This window comes from Musa acuminata, chromosome BXJ3-11, assembly GCF_036884655.1.
Source record: "Musa acuminata AAA Group cultivar baxijiao chromosome BXJ3-11, Cavendish_Baxijiao_AAA, whole genome shotgun sequence".
Classification (NCBI taxonomy): Eukaryota; Viridiplantae; Streptophyta; class Magnoliopsida; order Zingiberales; family Musaceae; genus Musa; species Musa acuminata.
In genome coordinates, this window is record NC_088359.1 from 26,305,620 (window position 1) to 26,330,645 (window position 25,026).

The 25,026-nt window shown below is 34.8% G+C and overlaps 1 protein-coding gene across 1 annotated transcript; it reads left to right on the forward strand.

Moving 5' to 3' along the window:
- The first annotated feature begins 1,994 nt into the window (after window positions 1–1,994).
- Window positions 1,995–25,018, forward strand: LOC135652850 (uncharacterized). Its single transcript, XM_065174150.1, has 28 exons — window positions 1,995–2,209; window positions 2,289–2,463; window positions 2,612–2,715; window positions 5,223–5,339; window positions 5,414–5,557; window positions 5,844–6,051; window positions 6,303–6,489; window positions 8,063–8,184; window positions 8,273–8,364; window positions 8,660–8,882; window positions 8,992–9,049; window positions 11,178–11,326; window positions 11,441–11,511; window positions 11,602–11,775; window positions 11,874–11,945; window positions 17,506–17,607; window positions 17,695–17,784; window positions 19,288–19,363; window positions 19,434–19,530; window positions 19,614–19,683; window positions 20,005–20,184; window positions 21,576–21,698; window positions 21,788–21,871; window positions 22,027–22,211; window positions 22,285–22,423; window positions 22,530–22,589; window positions 23,999–24,103; window positions 24,760–25,018. The coding sequence occupies exons 1-28, from the start codon at window positions 2,114–2,116 to the stop codon at window positions 24,871–24,873; spliced, it is 3,417 nt and encodes a 1,138-aa protein (XP_065030222.1). The 5' UTR covers window positions 1,995–2,113; the 3' UTR covers window positions 24,874–25,018.
- Window positions 25,019–25,026: the final 8 nt, after the last annotated feature.

The following is a 25,026-nucleotide window of genomic DNA, read 5'->3' on the forward strand; positions in this document are numbered from 1 at the left end:
TATTTAATTAATTAAGATATATGCATTAAAGTTCCCCCTAATTCACAAGAAAATATTGACATCTTTAACAAGCGTTAGAATATTACTATTTAGATTATGAACAAATCAATGAATAGAGAAAGAGTATTTGAGTATTTGGATGAGTTGTAGGGAGTCTAATTTTATCACAAAGTTGGAAAGATTTCATTCCTTCCTTCGTCGAGAATCGCCCATCATCTTTCATCTTGGAGAGGGCTATTAGCAAGATGGATTTAACTATTATTAGTAATAAAATATATTTCCATTTCATAAAATAAAAATAAGAACACGAAAAGGAATTCAGATTAGAAAATTTTATTGAAACAAAAAAAGAGAGACAACTCCATACTATTGAAACACCCCTTCCGAAAGTAAGATGGGAGGAATTATCGTTGGGGATTGGAATAGATAAATTATCATTCAAAATAGATAAAATCTTGAACTATAGGATAATAGGTTGATAAGAGCAATTGCCATTTTTTGAGTTATTCCTATTCTTAAAAAAAAATGAAAGAGAAGTGTCGAAGAGAAACAAGAGAAATAGAAAAGGATTTGCCCAAATGATGACCTTCATAGAGCCATTCATTCTGTGTTTGGAAAGAAAACCCCAATTTGACCGTCACACATCCTTAAAAAACAATAGTAAAACTATATAAGTCTTTCAAAATATTTTCCAATAAAGCAATAGTGAACTTGTTGAATTATGCAAAAAGATGGATAAGTAAGCAAAAGTGGAGGATAGACGACTCCAAAGAAATTTTCATTAAGACTCCACGCCACCTTCAACCCGATAAATATAACCCTCATTTAAGCATTATTATTGAACTTGTTGAATAAATGAATATCTTTGATTTTTATGACGAGGACTAAGTGAAAAATACTATTAATAAAGAAAGTATTTCTAGTGTCAACATAAATATAATTAAAAACATCACAAAGATGAGAAAAATCTCTTAAAAGAAAGTGGATCATTCCAAAGAAGAATATTTTATCTCCTTCCATCTAATTTTCTTATATTATTTTTAGTAGTTATAAATACCACCAAAACACTATACAAGAAATATATTTTTATTTTATAGAGTCCCCTTAGCTTTTTAGATAAGGGGAGTCCCCTCGGAGATTTTATGTCTAAAAATATCGGTAGCATAATTAGCACAGGAAAATAGAATAAAGAACAAAGTTGATCGAGATTACTTTTCGTATGTCGCCAAAAGAGAGTGATGAAACGGAGCTTCTACGTTTATATTTTACGAGCTAGTATCACCGATATAGTAAGATTTTACCCTCTTCATCTATTATCATTTTCCAAGGAAATATACTTTTGCAACATTGCTCACATGTAAGTAATTACATTTAATTTCAAATAAAATTATTGTTTTATGGTCTGATCAGATTCCTCCCGGTTCAATCAGCAATCCATGAACCGGGTCAATTTCCGGTCCAATCTAAACTCGCTGACTCGACTCGGACGAGTCACGCGCCTCCGTAAACCGGAAGACGTGGACGAAGAGGGATCAGACTTGATAACTTCGCCCCTACTTTTCTAAGACCTACTCCTACCACTATTTTGAGCTGTTACACAAAATTACGTTTCGATAAGTGGTCACTTCAAGGTGGCAAGTTTAGGTGCACGTATCAGTGTTGATAACTTCACCCATCACTTTCTAAGAGCTACCCCTCTTCATCCTCTGAGCTTTTTGCTCAGATCACACAAAATAATATTTTTATTTCAAGATTACTTGTATATTTTCGAGACTATAGGAGAAAAAAATAAAAATAGATGTATTACTTTAAAGTAATCCCTTACAATTAATTGTAAACAATAAACCAATAAATTAAAATCAAAATCAAAATTAAAATAGTGACTTTTCCTCCTCCATTACGTCAATGGCGACACGGATTTGTTCATCAATTTCCAATTCTATTCCGATTCCGACTCCAACAGCCGAGTGATGGCAATCTCTCTGTATAAATATGGGGATTTCATCGACCTAACTGATCCATATAGTTGCTATCTTCCTTCTTCTCGTTCCTCATCTCTGCTGCCTCGGCGTCCGAAAGCGGAACAGAGTGGAAGTGCCAAGACGCAGAGAAGATGGTCGAGACGAGACGTAGCGCCGCCGCCGGGAAGCGCTGCCCGACTTCGCCGTCCGTCTTGTCTGCTGCTCCCCCCAGCGCGAAGCGCCCAAAGGTGCGATTCTTGGCGCCTTGAATGCTGTTTTATTTGTGCCTCGGGCTACCAGATTCTGATGTTTCACGGAATCTCTCAGGTAGAGGCAGAGGTGCCGCCGCCGACGCCGGCATTGGGTAAGGAAGACCCTGTTAATGTCGAGGAACCGGCGCCGGCTCCTGTAGATGACGCTGTCGTCTCGAAGATGACTTCGCCCGATGACGCCCTCCCGGTGGTGATGGAGGGGGTTGCCCCTCCCGGATTGCCTTCCCGAGGTATGTTGTTCGTTTGCTCGTTCATGCAACCCTTTTCCGTTTGGCGCTTAGTTTTGAATTATCTATTTGTTCGTTCATGCCACCCTTGCTCCTATATTTTCTTTCGGGCTTAGTTTTGAATTATCTATTTTGTGTGGATATTTGATAGATCATGTGGACTGTTCTCTGCAATTAGATCTGCTGGTGGAACAAACCAACGAAGAGCCACCAAGTGCCGTCGAGTGGTGCAAGCTTATTTCCCTGTTCTCTCAGGTAGTTCGAATTGTTGGTTTTTTTTCTCTGATTATTCTTATTATTTAAGTATTGGTTTTCTATGTTCTTTGAAGGTATGAAAGCTCATGAGTGCATATGATTTCCTTGCGTACTTTAAAGGATCAATAATATCAGCGATCCACTGTAAATTAACTTCATTCTTGCACATGGCTTTCACTATCTCGGTATTGTTTTCGATGGGTAGAGATCAACTACCCTTATATATTGCTTCTTCTTGAGGTTTAGAAATAAACCTTACACTTGACATGCTCCTCTCTTACACTTTATACTTGGGCTGAAGAATACTTGGGAACTCGTCTCAACTCACCAACTTGGTGAGGTATTTATACTTTATAGAGCTTCCAAACACCCAAAAGATAAAACAAATTAATCAAAATATTAAAAAAAGGGGTATTGACTGGTCTATCACTGCACCAGACTGTACTATCGTCAAACCACAGATTTGACATCTATTGGACTGTCTCGGACATGCCAGGCGATGCCAACAACTATCTGGGATGTACGACTGTTTGGACTGGGCATTATCATCACCCAATGGGCTACCAATACAACCTATAGACTAGCCCGTTGTTACTTGCACTTGTTTTACACTAATAAAGGCTCATTTTTAGCCCAGTTGCAACTCAATTGTGTCCTAATACTTGATCGAGGCTCTGATCGATGTCGAACAAGCCTTCGATACATCATCTGATCTTCTAACACATCATTCGATCATTCATCTCGATGCCTGATTCATCAACTTGACAATTGATCCTCCGGTGTTATGCATTCTTAGTCGAAGTATCTCCTGTAACTTTTATCTAAGAAACACACTTTATATTAGTTTCTCAAATTCATTATTTGATTTCATCATCAAATTATGAGATTTAAAAGTAATAACCTACAGTCTGCTGCCAGACCTTTGTTAGTTAGAAAAATATTTGGTTTATAGGTTCCTTCGACACAAGGACAGTTCCATTGTTTACTTCTTTTTCATTCTATGTAACAGAAGGCATTTTCTAGCTGGTGAATTAACAAGAGGGAAGTGGATAAGGTGGAGATAGTCCAAGATCTAGTGTGCAGGGGAGATGTGGTGATTGGGAGATTTGAAGATGTTGCTTATGTTTCTTTTTGTTTATACTCTCTTTTATTTTGTTTTTTTCCCTCTAGTGGAGAAGGCTTTAAGTTGAGTAGAGGATGGGATTAGTTATGGTAGATGCTTCTTTATATGCTAGTCACTGCTTTTCATTTATCAAGTCTTTTCTTAAGTATTGACTTGGTAAATAATTTTATGTTTCAATTCTACTGAAAATTACATTTAAGTGAATTGGCATCATATGTGTCAAAGTAAACCAAATATTAAAAGTTTCATGATTGGGTTAAAGTGAAGTAATATTATATTCAGTAGATTTCCTTTTCTTATTCCATTCTTAAGAATATTTTCTTACAATTTTGTTGATGTTGACTAGGAAAGATAAAAGAAGAAATATTTTTATTTGAGAATAATTATTGCAACTTTGAAAGAGGAAATAATGAGAGAGAAGATATATATATATATGTTCTAAGGAGACATATAGATGTTGTTACATGAGGTGAAACAATAGTGTTAATGGTGCGAGATGTAGAGGGAGACCTAAAAAGGTTATACTATAAATTATAAATAAAGATTTAAGGCAAGTTCATTGTTGCTGGAAGCTACCACATCTCTGATGGCATTTATTGTTTGAATGAGCTGATGGTGGTTAAGGAGGGCATCCTTTGCGCACTACAAGGAATCCAGGAATTGGAGTTTGAGTTCGACCTGTAAATTTTGATTAAAATTTTGAACACGGAGCTTGAGCCTCCTCAGCATTTTGTTAATAGCATTAAAGGCATATTTGGCTATATGGAGTGTTTTAAAGCTAGTAAGGTTTCACATGTTTATAGAGCAGGAAACCAGTGTGCCCAATGACTAGCTAATCAGGCCAAAGTTTCTAAGTCCTCTGATTTATGGAGGACTAATTGGCCTCCTGACTTTGTCTTTTTTTGTGCTGTGAGGAGCATGAGTTGGTATGTAATAGACTTCTGAGTTAATATAATTTTTTTGAAGAAAAAGTACACTCTATTTGACTAAAGATATTACTTTGTACATTGTTCAGTGGTGGAAATTGACATATATAGCTGAGCCCGAATAGTTGATACACTATGGCTTGTTGTTGTTTCTTATCTTATTCATAATCTGTTACTGGTTATTTATCTGTTTGTTATCATGATTGTACCATGATAGTGCTGTCTCAAGTTTTGACTGAATTCTTCATTTTATTTTCTGTTTGAATTATTTTTAAAAATTGCTATATTTAAACCATAGTTGAGAAAAAAGATGCCTGTATATACATCAAATATCTGAGGACAAGAAGTTGAAGCATCACTTTAGAAGATTGATTCAGTTTTGCTTCTTTTGGTTTCTTGCTTTAGTCTTATCTGATGGTATTCTTATTGCATCATGATGTTTCTGTTTTTCTGCCTAGAATCCTTCCCATTCAATCTGCCGTCCCCAATTCACTGTCGGTCATAGCAAATTTTGTGATTTGCAATTGCATTATCCATCTGTTGGCACAGCTCTATGTGTTCTGAGGAAAGCAAAGGTACCATCTTGATAATTTTCTCTGGAGAGCTGTATGCTTCTTATCATAACTAATGTTTTTTAAAATTGTGACAGCATGATGGTGCATATGTTGCATTACTTGAAACTACTGGGGCAAAAGGACTTGTGCAAGTAAATGGGAAGACTGTTGATAAGGATTCTATTATCCTTGCTGAGGGAGATGAAGTTGTCTTTAGCAGACCAGAAAAACATATTTATGTATCCTTCCTCAGTTCTGACTGCTTATTTCATAATTGTTAAATGTCCTAATAAATTGTCTCTCAGGACATCACATAAAACTGGAAGCAATTTAGTTTCCTTTTCTAAAAAAAATCCTTAAGATCACCTTTAGATGTTAAATTAATAAAAAAATCATTTATTTTATCTTACATGGCTTGCTGAGAAAGTTGTCTTGTTTCCTCTCCTAGTAGTTAATACTGATAGATCGTAAAAAGTGCATATCTACATTTTCCCCATTTCGGGAAGTTTCTTAATATATTTTCAGATTTATCAGAGACTTTCTGAGGTGAAATCGAGCACACCAATTTTACATACTTTACACCGTTCTTCAGAGGCAATGGATGGTTCTGCAGAAGGACCTAAATTTGCGGACAGAACTGCAGACCATGCAACAACTGCTGTAGTTTCAACGCTAGCATCTTTGTCAACCTTGAAGAAGGATTTATATGTTGTTCCTGAATCAGCAACTAGTGGTGAGATTATATTCATGTTATCTAAAGGCATACTTCCTTGTATCGAAAATGGTTACATGGATTTCTTTGTCAGATATGGTTTTTAGATGGTAGTATCTAACATGGTACATTTTAGGACACATTTGTTTCTTGTTTCACCAACTTCCTTCTATTAGACCTTAGAAAGTTTTCTTCAAAGCTTAGATTTGGTAAATTTTGCATGTCAAACTTCACTATTTTGTAAATTTTGCTTTGTTTTTTTTTTTTTGCAGAATCTTTAACTGAGTTGGAGTTAAGTACAGATACCGACAAATTCTTTGAGGATCAAAGGGAGGAATTTGACTCTCCAGCAAGTTTGCCATTAAGTAGATCCCAGGCATTTAAGGATGGCCGAAAACAGGGAATTATTGATGCTAGTGATATTGAAGTTTCTTTGGATAATTTTCCCTACTATCTGAGGTATTGTTTCTAATCTGCCAGTGTTATTAATAAGATTGCTTTCATGGAAGTCTAAAAGTTCTAATATTTGCATTCTCAGGGCCATGCAAGAAATAACTAATTAGCCCTTCTTTTTTTAGTTTTAGTTTAGGCATTATTTTTTTCTTTTCCTTCCTAAAAAGAATAAAGAAACACTAATGGTAACCCTTCGAGCCGACGAAATTAGTAATATTATTCGTGAGCATATTGAACAATATAGTAGAGAAATAAAGATTGTGAATACCGGTACCGTACTTCAAGTAGGCGACGGAATTGCTCGTGTTCATGGTCTTGATGAAGTAATGGCAGGTGAATTAGTAGAGTTTCAAGAGGGTACAATAGGCATTGCTCTGAATTTGGAATCAAATAATTTTGGCTTTGTATTAATGGGTGATGGTTTGATGATACAAGAGGGAAGTTCCGTAAAAGCAACATAACTGTTTTACGTCTTTGAGCATGCATGGATCCTTGGATTATACCCCGATTAAAATCTGGTTGTTGTGAATAACGTATCAAAGCCACCTCTTCTGCTTCTGCTTCTGCTTGATTATCTTCTCTTCTCTTGCTGTCACCTTCTCCCTCTCTTACTCTCACCCTCCCTCATTGTTCTTTCCTTCTGTGGCCTTCGCTCTTTCATTGCCAATTTTCTTGCCTCTGCCCTCTCTTCCTCTCACTTCTGTCTTCTCCCCCTCTTGCCACCATGTAACTCATGAGTCTGCTAGTGACTCGAGGCTTAACCTGATTGATGCCTGGTCCAATTTTGAAAATTATAGTATAATGTTATATTTTTATTTTCTAATAGAAATATCTATTATATTACAATTTTATTTTCTTTGATAATTTTGATAACTGTGAAATATGAAGGTAATATAATCTCTTAAGACATAATGTTCTTGATGTTCTTGGTTTTATTTCATAAATTTTTAAATGTTTAACTTTTTTTTTGTGATTTGGTGTATTTCTATTTTCAGAGTAATTTTCTTTGCTGAGCTTGCTTTTCCCATCTGATCTGATCTGTCCTAATTTATTGTCCATTATTGGTGTTGATCCTCATGCTGATTTGTGAACTTCATATGAGTAATTTCTGTACATAAAGATGTGTTATCTCAATTACATGTGTCTACATGGAGTTTCATCTAAGCTGGTTTTTTGTAATGCAATGCTCATTAGTTATCAATTAAATTGGATGTTTTCTCTTTTTTGAGTTGGTGTGATTGCTTAGATGTGATAGTTAATATTACACCCACATCTACATATGCTCTTTTATTAAAAAAATGAGAAGTAGTACTGGATTTATGTAACTAGTAAACCTTAAGCTCTAAGATGATCTCGTGTATTTTGTCATGGTTAGCCTTTCCATTTTTTCACTCATTAATTTTAGCATTTTCTAGTGTATTTGGTTGTTACATGTGATTTTTAACTATAAACAGTGTGTATTCTCTAGCCATTGCTTAATCATCTTTTGTATAGTGTGAGGTCCTTTATAATATGTATCATAAGTAATGGTAAAATCTTCGATTGGACCAAACCTTGCTAACTTGTTTTCTTATTACAGTGAGAACACAAGACATCTTCTCCTATCATGTGCTTTTGTTCATCTAGAACGTAAAGAGTTCTTGAAGTATACAACAGAGATATCATCTTTGAGCCAACGTGTACTATTATCTGGCCCACCCGGTATGCAGCTTTGCTATCCTGTGATGTCTTAAGTGATTGCATTTTGCTGCCTGATCAAAAGATGCTTATTCTGCCAATCCATGTATAGGATCTGAAATCTATCAGGAAACTTTGGTAAAGGCACTTGCCAAAGAGTTTGGTGCTAGAATGCTCATAATAGATTGTTTTACACTGCTGGATGTAAGCTTCTATTCCTTTTTTTCCTCTCTTTTACAGTTGAATCATTTTTTCTTTTAAAAATGTTCTCGTAGCTTCTACTCTTGTCTTTTTCCCCCTTTATAATTGAGTCTTTTTTTTTCTCTTTAAAATTTACATGTGGTCTATGCATTCATGAATTCTTTTCTACTGCTTTTACTTTCTTTTGCCTGCCTTGTGTCCAAGGCCTTTGTAACATCCCAAAGTTTGTCTACATTCTTAACAGGATGATGTTATAAAAAATTCTATTGAAGTTATTAATGTCTTGATAATGTATCAGGTACTTCCTTTGAAGGATTCAGAGTCCTTTAAAGAAGTTCAAAAATTGGATAAACCAAGCCTCCCTGGGAAGCAACACACTGCATTATCTGCTTGTCGGCACCGTAGGAGACAGGCTTCTAGTGTTGAGGCTGATATCATGGGTTCATCTCTCTATGACCTTGAATCTTCAGTAAATCAGGAGGCATCAACTGCTTCATCAAAATCCTACCCATTCAAAAAAGGCATTTTTTTACTTTACTCTTTATCGTATTGAATATTTTTTAAGTGATCAATCTTCTCAATTTTAGCTCCATATCTCAAAATGGTTAATTTTGACAATGGCTTATCTAGGTGATAGAGTAAAGTATGTGGGTTCAATGCAATCAAGAGAAATTCCTCTAGGCCCAAGGTTTTGTTCTTACTCATCCTCAATTATGATTTTTAGACTCCAACACTATTCTTTTTCCTACTTCTTGTGAAATTCTTGTCAATTTCTTTTTATTTCGTTTTATTGTAGATATTTTATCTAAATCTTTTCAATTTATCCAAACTTCTTGTCAATTCTTGTCAGATATTCTATTAGATATATTGTGAGAAATGAATACAAGTAGATAGTGACAAATTTAGAATCTGTAGAATCTAAAGATTCTAAATGTATCAGTTCATAAATGGATCTGCACATACGATACTGGCATACTATATGATGGTCTGTTGGTACGTATTGGTTTTCAGGAAAAGAAAAAATAATTGAAAATTCACAAAAAAATCATTTTTTAGGTTTTCTATTGTAATTTAATGATAATTATATTAAATTTAATTAAGAATAGAGTGTATATGAGGAATAATAAATATATAAAACAGTGATTAACTCTAAATACCCCCAATTTGGGTCTAAATGTAAGACAATAGACCTAATTGGGACTAATTCAAGAGAATGACCTTAAGCATGTTTAATATCTGTAAATATGCATTAATACGACTCTAATTATATGCAATGATAAATAAAACATAGGAAGAAGTTAAATACCTTCAAATTGGAGAGAAATTCCACTAGATTTTGAGTTCCATCCCTTTTTTATTCAAATGAATACTTTGATTACCAGTAATTGCTGATTAGGAACCTTAGTCACAAGCAAGAGTGTGAGAAAGAGTGATAATAAGAGAGAATGAGAGTAAACGAGTGAGTGAAAGGGAGATGTAAAGTCACAAAAGAGGCCCCAATAGTGAATTTGATCGTTTGGGTCAAGCTTGACCCGATTTGAGTTGGTATCAGTCAAATTCTGATCGGAACTGACTCGTATCAGCCGATACAACACGCGTTTCGACCATATTGGTCAATATATCACCCTTTTCCTGTGTGTACCGCTCGAAACAGGTTGGTCCGCATATCGATCAGTTGGCGGACCAGTACATACCCTCGTTTTGTACCATTTCGGGCTTTAGATTATGGGGCATAGTTGTTTTATTGCAAAATCTGGATATTTTTGTTTTAAAAATAGCGATGGAACTCATTGTGTCTCCAATGCTTGTCTAATCACATGCATGTAAAGGATTCATTTAGGTTGGATCTGGTCTCCTGAATAATTCATGATTTATGTAGGTGATAACGAGTCAAGCTAGGCTCAGTCCTATAAAAGGCCAAACTCCGCTCAACTTTATAAAATTGTTAACCTGGCTAAGCCCAAATTACAAATGCATAGGGTCATCAGCTTGAAATATTAAGACCCTGGCTTAGCCCAGACTATAGCAAGCTGTTGCACATTAATTTCTTTGATGGCCTGAGTTTGCTATTTGGTCCCTGCCATACACCCAAACTTTGAGATGACCACATCTTTCCCTGTGAGAGCAGCATGACATTACTTAGTAGAGCTTGCATGTGGTGAAGCAAGAATGGGTAGCTTGGAGGTGAGTGGCAGGTAGTGACGATGAGAGATAGAGGCTAGAGGTTAAGTTTGATGAAGATGGTCAAGGACTATGTAGCTACAAAGATGGTAAAAAACCAGGTTGCTGCAGAATCTTTGCAGTGTTGTAAGGCTGGTGAGGCTTACTTAAGTGGCAATTTCTCTTTAGGCGCTAAGAAAGATATAATTATCATGTTCATGAATGTGGGAAAGCATGATCGTTTATTTGCATAAACTTTCCTTCCTAAGTTTTTACTTGTTTATTTAGTTAAGTACTTTGAATTTCTTGTGTGGTTTATTTCTTGCTTCACAGAGTAGCAAGTAGAGTTCAAATGATGGCTAAATTTTTTTTCTTAGATAATTTGGTCTCAGATTGAAGAAAGAGTTAAGATTGCCCTTATAGCCAAACTTCTTTGTATGTCTTTGAAGTTTGTGATTTTGAGAAGCAAAAGGGTTAAAAGTAATCTTATAGCCAAACTTCTTGTTATGTCCTTGGAGTTTGTGATTTTGAGAAGCAAGTTGGACTATTTTTACTATTTAAGTATTCAATTATACTTTTTAAAGCTTCATATGAAGATGCTATTGGTATTGTTTTCTGTGTCACCGGGTTCATTTTTTTGCTATATTTATATACAGAGGTCCAAATTATGGTTATCATGGAAAAGTAATCCTTGTGTTTGAAGAAAATAGATTCGCCAAGGTTGGAGTTAGATTTGATAAGCCTATTCCTGACGGTAACAACCTTGGGGGCCTTTGTGAAGAAGACCATGGCTTCTTTTGTACCGGTAGATTTCTCAACTATAACATCTTGGATTCTTTGATGAAGCAATGAGCCACCTCATATTTTCACTTCAGAATTAAACTTTCTGCTGTCTTTCTCTTATTTTTCTCTTGTTCAGCTGACTCTATTCGCCTAGATACTTCTATGGATGAAGAAACAGCAAAACTTGCATTAAATGAATTATTTGAGGTGGATCCCAATTTTCTTTGTTTCAATTCATACTTTCTGTTCTGTGAATTGTTCTTAACTTCTTACTGTGGACTTTCTTTCTGACCTCAGTTTGTATCCGAAGAATGCCAACATGGCCCTTTAATATTGTTTCTCAAAGACACTGAAAAGTTTGTGTCAGCTAGTACAGATATATTCCTATTTATGAAGGGTAAGATTGACTCCTTGCCAGCAGGTGTTCTTGCTGTCTGCTCTAGTACCCAGATGGATTGCCACAGAGAGAAGGTAATTCCATCTTTTAGTTATCTGATTTTATGACTGGTTTTTTTCTATCTGCTTTGGCCAATTAGAGGATGATATTGACTGTAGTGTATGTGCTTCAGGCACATCGTGGCGGTCTTCTTTTTACAAAATTTGGACGCAACCAAGCTGCAATGATTGATTTTGCTTTCATGGTAAAGTTTAGTTTTCTCTCGAGGAAATCTGATGTGCTATTATTTGTCATATTTTTGGTACCTACTCCTGTCAAGATTTCTTCTATGCATTCTAGGAGTTATTTATGGTACATGGTTAGATAACATCGTTCTTGATGATTTAGTTCCTTTTTGGAAGAGTTTTCAATTGTTTGTTGCAAGGTTTTGAATATCGTATCGTACTGGTGTACCGATCAGCTATCGTCGGTACAGCACATACCGAGCTTGGTACACTAAGGTGTACTAATGTACCATCCATATCGGTCTGATAGCGGATCGATACGTACCGCCTGTACTGAGCAGTATGGTACGGTATTGCAAACCATGGTTTGTTGACAGTTCCCCAGTGGAATAAGATTGAATTGTCTCTAACATCGTGCTTTTTAGAATTTGTGTTGTGATAGAAAATTTATTATTATTGTCTTTTCCTTAATCGTGTATTCAATGGTCAGGTTCAGGAAATTACCATTCAATTGTTGAGCTAACCCTTCAGGATCAATATAATATCTGAAAATAAGTAAAAAGTTATTAGTCGATAAATCAAAGTTATGTTGGAATAGTATGGCCTATTAAAAATTCAGTATCTTTTCTTCCTTGATTGACTTAAAAAATGTTAGCTTATGTAAAATCCCATTATGTGAAACTTTAATATATTAGCAATTGTTGGCAAAAGTTGTACAAGAATTCTCGTAAAAGAAAAGAGTGCATGAGGAGGATTTGAAGGATGTTAGGATTGAGAAGTTCATGTAAGTCGACAAGAAGGTTTGGCACAATGAATAATAAGATTAACAAAAAAAATAGATTTAAGCCGGTGATAGGGAGTTATTATATGTTGTCTAAATGGTATGGCTTGGCCTCCCAAGTTGGTTGAAACGAAGAAATGTTGTTGTGTTGACTATCCATATGTATCGTTTGGTACCAGCGAAAAAGAACCAAAAATGGCCCACAATTTAAAATAATCCTATTTTAAGGGATTTCTTCTATTTCTTGTATATAAATTATATTTAGATAAGAATATAATGTATTTAAGCCATAGATAAATAGGATGAAAATTTATCTTTATCGTTTTGGATCCATTGAGGAATAACTTTGCCTCATGGTCCTTTGTTGAATTTGAATTACCTATAAAGTAAAGAGTTAATATGTTAAATTAGGTGTCAATACTTTAAGATTTGAACAATACAAACTATTGAGATAACATTTATATATATTTGCTCCTTGATCCTATGAAATTATATGTCGATATGATAGGTTTGTCATACCCAATCTTGGAGCAACACTAGGTATTGTAATGGGAATCGGGTGCCATTGATGCTTCAATATGGTAACAATTGTTTCCTCATCACTATTGACAACATGTGTTTGAGGAGCCTCCTTAGGTAAGTATGATTAGGATATGTAGTGCCACGAACATTGAAATCAGGCATAGAAATGATCAAACTTGGAAAAAATTAATCAATTATTGTCATACATATATTGGCCATAAGATCCTTTGTGATATGATAGTTGTGAATATGATAAGCTCCTATTAGCATCAACATTGTAGAGACTCTATTGAGCTTTGTTGAGCATCGACTGTATTTCTCTTTCCTCTATCCTTCCAAACATAAATGATATTAGTGGACCCTCGAGTTTCGTGATTTGAATCTTGGGTAATATGCGTAAAGTGTTTCTTCACTCATGCCCCACCCTTAGACTAAGTGGGCTATCGTTGTCACCACCATAGGTTGATAGACTACCTTGATGTCTCCAAGGACCTCACAAATCTTGATTATGAAGGAGACAGGGTCTCGTTACCAACCTGAAACTATTGCTCGTCAATCCTTGTCGCACCTTTCCCCTTCCCCTTCATATGTTTGGTGGATCCTAGCCTGAATTGCCATGACCACTACTAGATCGACTCTCCAATGTGCGGCTATCGTGTTTTGACATAGAGCACTCCTCTTCCTATTATTAATGTTGTTCCTCTTCTATAAGCTTCGTGGTGAAACGAGATGGACGTAGAGGGCCTCCAGCCTTATTAAGCAAAGGATCACCTTTTGTGCGCTTAGGTTCTCGTCACATTGAGCCATTCCAAGATTGGTTGAGAAACTTCGTTGTAAAAGTGGATATCGTAAGGATCAATCTTTGGATGGTTTGTTTTCTTGTGGAGGTCAACATATCACAACCTCAAACACATATTATAGCACATATACACAAGCTTCTCGAGGAGAACGTTGACCAATTATGTTTCCATCCACTCGATAACATTGATGAAAGCATGCTGACTACAACCTTTTATCCAAATCAAGAGGTTGATTTTTATCGATTGTCAATTAAAAATATTAAACAAGTGAGAGTATGAGAAAGAGGGAGAAATAGAGTGAGAATGAGAGTGAAAGAGGGGGAGGATCCAAAGGGCCAAAACGGGACCCAACAATTAATATGACCATTGGAACATGGTTTGACCCAAGAGGAGATCTGTACGATTGAAATCCGATCATTATTGATCTGTGTCAATCGGTGATAGTTGAGTTTCGACCATATTGGTCGATTCAAGAGGTATACTAACTGGTATGCCACCCATTATTGCATCCACTTGAAATAGGCTGGTCCATGTACCGGTCAACTGGCGGACATGTATGTATCGTTTGTTTCGAACTATAGGGAGTGGTACATCAAACCATGGTTGAAACTAGTAAAAGATTTTCTTAGAAACAGTATATTGTAATCAATACTGGCATAGCAAGACTCGACATGGTTCACAAGACTCTCCTTGTGGTCAAAACATGATAACTTGATGTTACATAATTATAACTAATAAATGTAAATTGAAAGCTACTATTACAATGAGAAAACAAACCTAAACACCATGAGTGTGATCTTGAGTACAATTTTGAGTTTTTAAAGTGCACATAATTCATTAAACATGAGTGGTTGGGATATTAATAGTACAGATTCATAAACATGTAAGTCTTGGAAAAGAATGCTACAATATTGGTTAGATATGTTAATTTAAGGCCCTTTCACATATAGGCAATATCTGATAAAACATATGGAAAGAAATTATTTATAAGAGAACTGGAATGCATCCATATGTATATACTTATTTCATCACATATGATCTCAAAACTGTCAAGATCCTAAATTATCACAACCTTGTCAATGCTAGTTGATGGGATCTCATTGATTCTCTCATGTTTAGAAGAATGAAATATAGAAAATGATGAGGGCAATAGGATTAGGGGCAGTAGATAGAAGATGAGAAAGCGATCAGAAAGATGAGAAATTAGTTTTTTTTTTTTTTTTTTCAAATTTTGCCACAAGGATTCTTTAGCTGGATTTATAATGGATGCTTGATTCTAGGTGTCTTTGCAGGATCTTCCCGTGTTTGTTTGCTTTCTATTGTCTTCTTTATGGAATAAAGAAGGTTTTCTCCAATATTTGTGTAGATGTACCTTAGCCTTATTTGTGTAGGCAGAAAGATTATTTCCATTGTTGACTCCTTTCTATTCCATTTTTTTTCCACTTAGAGCTCGTTGTTGAGTTCCAATTAAAAAGCACAAGGAAATATTTATAAATAACTTTTATAATTTGATGCGAGAATTCATAAGCCTAATCTATGCATGTTTTTTGGGTTTGTCAATTTAATGTGGCTCTCGATGATCCCAAGGATGTTAACAAGGTCTACCCTGTTTCAAGCCCATGTTAATTAGTGAAATTACTCTTCCTAAATTTCCTTCAACCATCATATGCATATATATACTACACACACGATATATATATTATATACATATATATATGTATATATATATACATATATATGTGTATATATATATATATACATATATATATACATATATATATATATATATATGTATGTATATATATGTGTATGTATATATATATAGACACACACACACACAGTTTTTGTGCTAGTTTGGTCAGGGTTAATTCTTTTAGATTAGAGTTATGGAGATAAACATTTGGAACTGCAGGCTTTACACTAAGTTGGACTAAGACTGTATATTTGAAATATATGTTCAGTAATACCACAAGATGAACCAAGGATGTAGTTAAGATGGATGGGCATTCTTGTAGGTAAAAAACTTTGGTATATTGGATGTATTATCCAATAGCAAAGAGATTGATTAAATCATTGTTCATAAGACAATTTTAATTTAACAGTTACAATGGAGAGAAGTTCAAGTTTTATTTAACCATGGATTAAAGGGAAACTTTATAAGACAATTTAAGTTTTGACATGGTTTATCAGTGGGAGTATTGGATGGTTAATGATATGCACTTTAGTGGATAAAAAAAATATAATGTTGAGGTGGATGTGCATGTCTACCCAAAAAGATTATATAATAAATATTTTATTCATGAAAAACTAGGTGTAACCAAAAGTACCCAACAAAAAAAAACATGCAGGAAAACTATTTAAGACACTACGAACATATCCAAAGAACGATCCTCAAAGTTAGACAAGATGAATTGATTAGGATTAATTAGGACTAGTGGTGCAAGGAGTGACTTTGAGAATACTTTACTAGAAACCATAGGTAGATGTGTGACCCCTCAATTTAACTGTGGATATTGACCTGCATAGAGGTTGATTTTACAAAAAGATTCATTATCTGATCCTAAATAGTTGGGATATTATTAGTTGTTGTCATTGTTGCACTTAAACTTAGATTACCTAAGGGCAAAATGGTTTTTTTCCAATGTGATTTGACTTGAAATAAACTCAGGTTGAAGGAAATAGACAGACAGGTTGATATGAACAAAAGAAATATGAGGGAGTATCATGTAAAATATAAGTGTTTATGTACATATGTACCAATAAGAAAAGTTTTGAGAATGAAGTTAAGAATAGAGGATCATGTTAATTATGCAGTCCCTGTTGCTAAACCTTGACAAATTGTTGGATATTCATTCGTCACATGGTACAGTTTTTTTCTTGGGGCCTTTAGGCATATGTAGCACTTTAACTTTGTTTTGTGTTTTCTTAAAGCATACATAGCACTTATTGCAGTTGATTATGTTTCATGGCATGCTACAGTCTAGGCAATCATGCAGGTAGCTTATACTTGGCAGTGGAAATCCTTTTTTTCCAAACATGAAGTTATACTTCAACAAGTTTTTTTTTACTTCACTGATTTCCTCCAAGACATGGAGATGGATGTTAGCTACTTGCAGTGGAGATCTTATTTTCCAAACACGAAGTTATACTTCAATAAGCTTTATTACTTTGTTGAGTTTCTCCAAGACAAAGATTTGGATGTCACCTATATGGTTGCATGTCATTTCACATTTGGATACTCTTGAGATGCTTGAGTAATATTTTATGGATACTTTTTCTGAGGCCTTAATTTTTCTTGAATTTTATTTTTTTGAGATTTTACAAGATATAGTTTTAGATATGTTGTTTTATGTTTACTTCAACCACTCATAACTGAAACACTTTGCTTTCTTGCATGTGCTCTTAAAATCAGCATGGAAATTCTTTTTTCTAGATTTCCTTTTTTTGGTGTTTAACTTATTTTTAGTAAAATTGCAGGATAGCTCCACTAGGCTGCATGAGAGAAGCAAAGAAAGTTCGAAAACAACGAAGCAACTTGTAAAGATTTTCCCAAATAAGATTATCATCCAGCCACCTCAGGTATATTATTTTTAAAAAGATTCATTCCTTTTTTTCTCTTTCTTTTTTGTAGAAAGATCAAAATTAATCATGTGTAAGAATTTTCAGGATAAAGGACATATTTTAGAATGGAAAAAGAAGTTGGATCATGATGCTGAAACACTTAAAGCCAGGTCCAACATTCTAAACATCCGGCTTGTAAGTTCATTAATTTTTAGACAATCTATAACAATTTCTACAGAACATATTTGATAAACTCAGCTAAATATCCTGTTTTGATGTTTTCAAGTTTTGGTTATTGTTAGTCTTTTATATGATTGCATCTCACTTATCTTATTGTAAAAGCTTCTGCCATATTTGATATCTTGGCAAATCAAATTTTTGGTTGTCTTCTTTGTATAATATGAGAAAATCAGGGTAATCCTCTTATACCATATGCTTCTGTAATCACGTATTCTCTTCATATGGTTATGTTTATGGCTCGCTTCATATTATTTTGACTATTTTGGTGGAGATGTGAGAGGGCACAGGTCAGTTGATGGACCACTATATTATGTTTGTGAAGACTGGTCAGTTTTTAAATATATTAATTTCTCGAATTATTGTAGTAGAAATGCTTCAAAAAATTTACTCACCAATATTTAATGCTTTAAGCAGACGAACTGTTGGGCACATTTGCAAGTATGCTAGGACAGATATGGGAAATATAAATGTTTCTCACAGCAACATGTATTTTGTGACATTATTAGTCCTTGTTTTGGACCTTTTAGTTATGCAAAATGTTTGCTGAAAAGTTAAATTTGAATGCTTGTTGAGGGATTACCAAGATGTCATGGCAATATTGCTCCTTTGAGCTGTGCGTGTCAGGATTCAAGTCACCAAAATAGCCTCTCCACATGCATAAGACTGTATATTCAACATTTCAAGCCTCTTCTGACCCTTGTGGGGAACTTGTAAACGTGGCTCTCTGAAGCATTGACACATACTTTTGGTGGACATATCTATGTTGGACATGTGTCGAACGATACATCGTCGACACATGTGTCCAGCCATATTTATTTATTTATTTATTTATTTTCATTTGTATTTGTGGGATATGACACCGCTCCTGCACTCTTCATCGTGTGACCGTCGTGTGTGGCACTTCTCTCACATGGCCCTCACAATAGGGCCATCTCCTCTAGATTCTGTGTGGAAATAGATCGTCAGTATCACAAGGAAAGAAATCTAGAGATCATCACAAAGAAACATATATCAATTACAATTGGAGTCTCTTTGATACTCTATGAAATGCATTGTCCTCGTTGTGTCCATATCCTAATTTTTTAAAAATGCTGTGTAGTCGTGTCAGTTTTCGTGCTTCTTTGACTCGGCTGTTCTTTTCAAACCATTGGTGGGAGATTGTGCACCAGGCTGCATTTTTTTATTTTTTTATTTTGATATTGTACTTTTGTATGCGTAAGAATCTTTATGCTATCACACAAAAAAAATCGTTGAGTAATCATGTGAAAAACAGAAAATGGAGATAACATTTGAAGTAGGTTTAGTTGCTCGGCAGATCACAAACACTTTTTTCAAGAAAAAAATAGAGCAGTTGTATGTTTGGAGTTGATTTATATTTAGACTATAGTATATGTGTTTGCTCAATGGGATATAAATGTGTGTTATGCACATTGATTTTATATTCTTAAAATTTTGCAGTTCCTTAATCGCAATGGATTAGAGTGTGATGATCTTGAAAAGATATGCATGAAGGATCAAACACTTTCAAGTGAAAGTGAGTGGTTTAGTTCAAAGTTCCCTCCATTTTTCTGTTTTATATCATCTTTAATAGGTATATGTTCCAGGTGTGGATAAAATAATTGGTTTTGCTTTTAGTCACCAACTTAAGAACACATCTGAAGCATCTGGAAAGAAAACAAAGCTCATTCTTTCAATGGAAAGGTTGTCTATTCTTCATTATCTATATTGCTTATATTTTATAATATATAACTACAAGTAACTCTAGCTATTTTCTCACCCTTCAGCATCCAGCATGGTCTCCATATGCTGCAAAGCTTTCAAAGTGGTTCAAAGAGTACCAAAAGATCACTCAAGGTGAGATGGTTCTCCTTTCTTTTCTCATATGCATGCATACATACATTCAATGTGAGATGGGTATCTCCTTTCTTTTCTCTAGTAGCGGTTATGCACCCAAAATTATATGTGTGTGTGTGTGTGTGTGTGTGTGTATACACATACATATTCATTGTTTTCTTTATCTCTTCCTAATACAATTTTGTTGAGCTAAGAATCTGTTAGGTAAATTCATTCTCAAAAATGATTTCTTTAGATAATTTTTCTCAGCATTTAGTGCAAAGCCCTGTTCCAACATAATAAGAAATTGACTTATCATTATCTTTGATTTCCTTTTTCCAGGATGTGGTAACTGAGAACGAATTTGAGAAGCAACTTCTTGCTGATGTCATTCCTCCTAATGATATTGGAATTGCATTTGATGATATAGGAGCTTTAGAAAAAGTTAAAGACACACTGAAGCAGTTGGTGATGCTTCCTTTGCAAAGGCCAGAATTGTTCTGTAAAGGACAATTGACAAAGGTATATTAATATATTTTAACAATTTTTGAGTTGTTCACATGCCAGGTGCAAAGTTTTCCCTTTGTTCCATAAGGAGCTTGCTGGTAACTTGATTATAGTTTTATATGCTTCCTTTAGAATTCTTTTTGAAAGTCAAAACTATGCTGATAGAGTCTGACTGTAGAATTGTAATCAGAGAAGGGCATACAAGTAATTCAAATAATTAATTTCTTAGCATGAACCTAGCAGACTGTTCTTGACATTATGATTTTATCGGTCTATAATACTCTTGCGTTCTCATTAATGCTAAAGCTAATTTCTATATGAATTCTTGTTCAAAATTTAGTTATTTATGGTCAGCTTCGTATTATAATTTAGTAGATGAGCAACTCACCATGCCTCTGCATGCAACTGCAAAGCTGCAAGAAATATAAGCATGCTGCTCTTCTTGAGATAGCTGGGTGTGAATATCCAAGCTATTGCTTAGAAGAAAAAGAAATCTCTAGTTTAATCTCTTGCTGTTGAGCATGATTATGGATTTGCTTTGTTAATATTTTATATGCTGTTGATACTTCTTACACTATTGTACGTTATGCTCTTTATTCTTTTAGACATCTCTTTATTTGTTTACATGGAAGTGCGTTTTTTAAACTAAGACTATGGCTCCTCTCCTTAAACTGGGGTTCCATAGAGTGCATTTCATTAAGCTAGCCCATCTTAGATCTCTATCTAAGTGCAACCAGATATGTAACTTAATGAGCTTTGGTATCTGATCCAATCACAAAATCTGCCTCCTCATTCTGTACTAGCTTGGACTTAGTTCTATTTAATGGACTTGCATGCTATTACCTAACAAATCTTTAGCTGATCCTTTTATGAATTTCACTACTTTTCTTTTTCGAATTTCACTTTTGTTTATCCAATGTGAAACTTCAAGCAATATATTTGCTCCTTTGGACCTGAGCGAACAGAATTTGAATCATACAATTTTTCCTTCGCTTGCAAAAGTAATAATGCATACATTGATCATCCCAAAATCCCACATTGGTTGGAGCCTCGTGCGCTAGGACGACCCTTTTTTGTCTATATTGTTATGCAGTCCCAGATTGTTGAGAAAAAGGCTTGCATAGGACTTGACTACTAAAATATCAATTTGCTGATTCATAATTTATTATAATGAGGACAGGCTAGTTTACTTTCCATCCAGTAGGAAAATATTTATGTTCTTGAGTCTATTTCAGTTTGGAGTTGGTTCATGATTCCATAACCTTAGCAGCAGTTTTATCAAGAATTTTATATTGGATCCTTATTCAGTTGGTACGCTAATTTTTGTTGCTTGTATTATGTTAATAAACTTCCTAATTTAAATTAGTTTAGTTTCTAACTTGATCAAAAATGAAAATTTGTCATAGCCATGTAAGGGGATACTGCTCTTTGGTCCTCCTGGTACAGGAAAAACAATGCTCGCTAAAGCTGTTGCTACAGAAGCAGGTGCAAACTTTATCAATATATCCATGTCGAGCATAAGTTCAAAGGTAAAGTTGTATTTATAAACTATCTGATAATTGATAATGTATTTGTTTCTTTTCACTTCTAGCTATATCCAATTTTCTATTTGAAACAGTGGTTTGGCGAAGGGGAGAAATATGTGAAAGCAGTGTTCTCACTAGCAAGTAAAATTGCTCCCAGTGTTGTTTTTGTGGATGAGGTCAGCTAAATATTTAGTCTGAAGTCAATTGATGTTTCTTCAACTGTTATGCTAGGATTTCATTATTGAAGTCATCTTATGAAGCAATAGATATTGATATATGTTCTCATATACTGTCTTTTGAATAGATTTCCTGATGAGTTATTTGCTTATAGGTTGACAGCATGTTGCGTAAGCGTGAAAATTCTGGAGAACATGAAGGCATGCGGAAAATGAAAAATGAATTTATGGTCAACTGGGATGGTTTACGCACTAAAGATAAAGAACGTGTGTTGGTTTTAGGTGCAACCAATAGACCCTTTGACCTTGATGAGGCTGTGATAAGGAGGTTTCCACGAAGGTAGAAATTAGTCTATTGTTTTCAGTTTTGCCAAAGATGTATCTTCATGTTATTTTGTTCCTTTTTTTGACAGATTAATGGTAAACTTACCAGATGCTTCCAATAGAGAAAAGATACTTAGAGTAATATTAGCCAAAGAAGATCTAGCGCCAGATGTTGATTTAAAAGTTCTGGCAAGTATGACTGATGGATATTCAGGAAGTGATCTGAAGGTTTGTGTCATCATTAATGATGTTATTTGGACTGTCATTTTCAATCGTTTCTGTGTCCTTTTTGGTTCAAAGCAAATTTCTTATTTGATACACCTGTCAATTACAGAATCTGTGTGTTGCTGCTGCACATTGCCCCATTAGAGAACTCCTAGAAAAGGAAACGAAGGTTTGTTACCAATTCAAGCTAACACTTTTAGTTGCTTTGCGCTATGTATATTTTCATTCTTTGTTGTGCTTAGTGGTTTCCTTTGACATTAGTGACATTGTTTTTGTTTCTAATCTTGTACTTTCCATTTGACTTGTCAAGGACTACTTGTCACAATTTTTGTGAAAACAACTTCTGCTTGTTTTAACTACTAATCATAAGGAAGGTTTAATATCATATCTCCCTGCAGTAAGTGCATAAAAGGCGTCATATAAATAGACATTTTTTCTTCTTTTTTTTTTTTGCATATTCTGTTGCACATTTTGGCATAAAATTGTCATAAAACACAATGCTAACTTGATTAGTGCAAATTTTAGGATCTTCACTTTTGCAGGTCAACTAGCACTTTATTGTATGAATTTTTAAGATAAAAGAGTTACCTTGGAGAGGTGCTAATAATTTTATTATATCAACTCTAGTTGTTTGGGATGAGTTTCCACAGCTTTGTTGACTCATTCCTTAAAAAATGGTGGGTAGTGACTTTTCATTGTTCTTTTAAAGGAAACCTTATAGTTTTGTTCTTCTTGAGGTTTATATTCTTAATTATTATTTATGTCCAATATTTCTAAGTGATTATAATGAACATCTGGAGATATGTTTGTGTCATTGGATACTTTCTGTATAATTTAACCAAGTGGATGAAGACCAAGGGCAATCATTTCTAAGAGACCACCATTTTCTTGTTAGTCTGTCAACGAGTATCTCATTGGTTTCTCCAAATGTGAGGGGGAGCAAGCGAGGTTTGAACTTTCTTTGAAAAAGAGATGTAAACTAGCCTGTTGCTTCCTGTACTTGTATAATCTATGAAAGTGACATGCTCGCCTCTTAACACTCTGCCCTATTGCTAACATATATGGGATGAAATTAATTACACCTGACATGGGAACACAAGATTGATGACCATTATTGCCATCAATGTTGCATGGCGATGAGCCACTGACAGATTCAGAGGACTCCCAAGGACAATTGGGAGTACCTTCAATGTAGTTGTGCATAATGCTACTGAATTTTTTCCTTCGTTTTGACTTTTCCACTAGGGAATTTAGGAGAGTTGTTCCAGGCAACTCCCTCATTTGGTTGTCTAAATGATGGTTTCCTTGTCTAAATTTAAGTTTCCAGGCAACTCCCTCATTTGGTTGTCATGCTTGGCCAGAATTTTGCACCATTGACCAAATTTGATATTTTTGCTGTGGTGTTTTGGATTTGAGTTGTGTTCCATAAACAACTTGAATTGATGGGAAAGTTTTGGCTCGTGATGATGACTTTTTTTATTTTTTCTGCTTTTGTTTTGTTAGGCCAAACATTAATTTGTTCGATGGTACTTTGCTTTTCATCTATGATTCATTAATTTACACTCTTTCCATCTGTAGGATAGAGATGCAGCTTTGTCTGAGGGCCGACCATTACCTGCTTTGCATGGTAGTGATGACATTCGTGCTATGAGAATGGATGATTTTGAATGTGCACATGAACTGGTAAATTTTTTTTTTATATTTTAACATGCATGTTTAATTTTTTTCCTTACTATATCGAGATGCTATGCCACCTCACTACTGAACTACTTTTCAGTCTACCACAACTATACTACACCCTTCTTCCGTTGCAGGCACATCTATACCTAACATGACCTTTCATGAAATCTAGATAGCATCTTTGCCCTTGATTCTCTCATTGATCCCCATGTCATGTTTGTTGGTCCTTATATTCTCTACATCATTACCCCTCAACTTAGTGTAACAAATGCTCAGTGTGACTATTCATCTTGAATGCATGCTTGCTAGATATGTGTTTACTAAAATCACAATTCAAAGTGCTGATTTGCTGTTATTTTCTAACTTATTTGGATTGTTTTTTACCTTATTTTTCTCTAACTCATTCGGACTTACCAGATTGCATATGCTTCTTTCTTTCTAAGTCACAGTCGTATCCTTCTTTTATAATGTCGTATCAAGTTTGTCTAAGTATGACTTCTCTGTGTGCATGATTAATGGATCTCCCTAGTGACAAGGTATATGACATCTTGTAGCAACAAAAAAAAGCTTGAAAAAATTGCAAAATGAGTGTCATTTTGTTTACTTGTTTCTTTATTCGTTTGGGAATATATACGGATAACATCATGGTTCTCATGTAGGTTTACTGTAGTGTTTCAACTGATTCCTCCAACATGGCCCAGCTTCACGAGTGGAATGAGCTGTTTGGGGAAGGCGGATCGAGGAAGAAACCGGAACTCAGCTATTTCATGTAGTAGAGTAATCTTATTTTGTACAGGAATGGTTATACTGCTATAGATGCCAATTCTTTTCAAACTCATATAATTAATTTACAAATCCTGAGTCATTTTAGGTCTATTCATTTAACAAGATGTAAGTTAATATTACTTGTTAGGAATTCGAGTCAT

What these genes read in the sequence shown, in the direction of transcription:
- LOC135652850 (XM_065174150.1), top strand. Translation starts at nt 2,114, where the DNA reads ATGGTCGAGACGAGACGTAGCGCCGCCGCCGGGAAGCGCTGCCCGACT. An exon ending in GTGTTCTGAGGAAAGCAAAG is followed by an intron (nt 5,340 to 5,413) that starts GTACCATCTTGA and finishes AAATTGTGACAG; the next exon opens with CATGATGGTGCATATGTTGC. An exon ending in ATTGTTTTACACTGCTGGAT is followed by an intron (nt 8,365 to 8,659) that starts GTAAGCTTCTAT and finishes ATAATGTATCAG; the next exon opens with GTACTTCCTTTGAAGGATTC.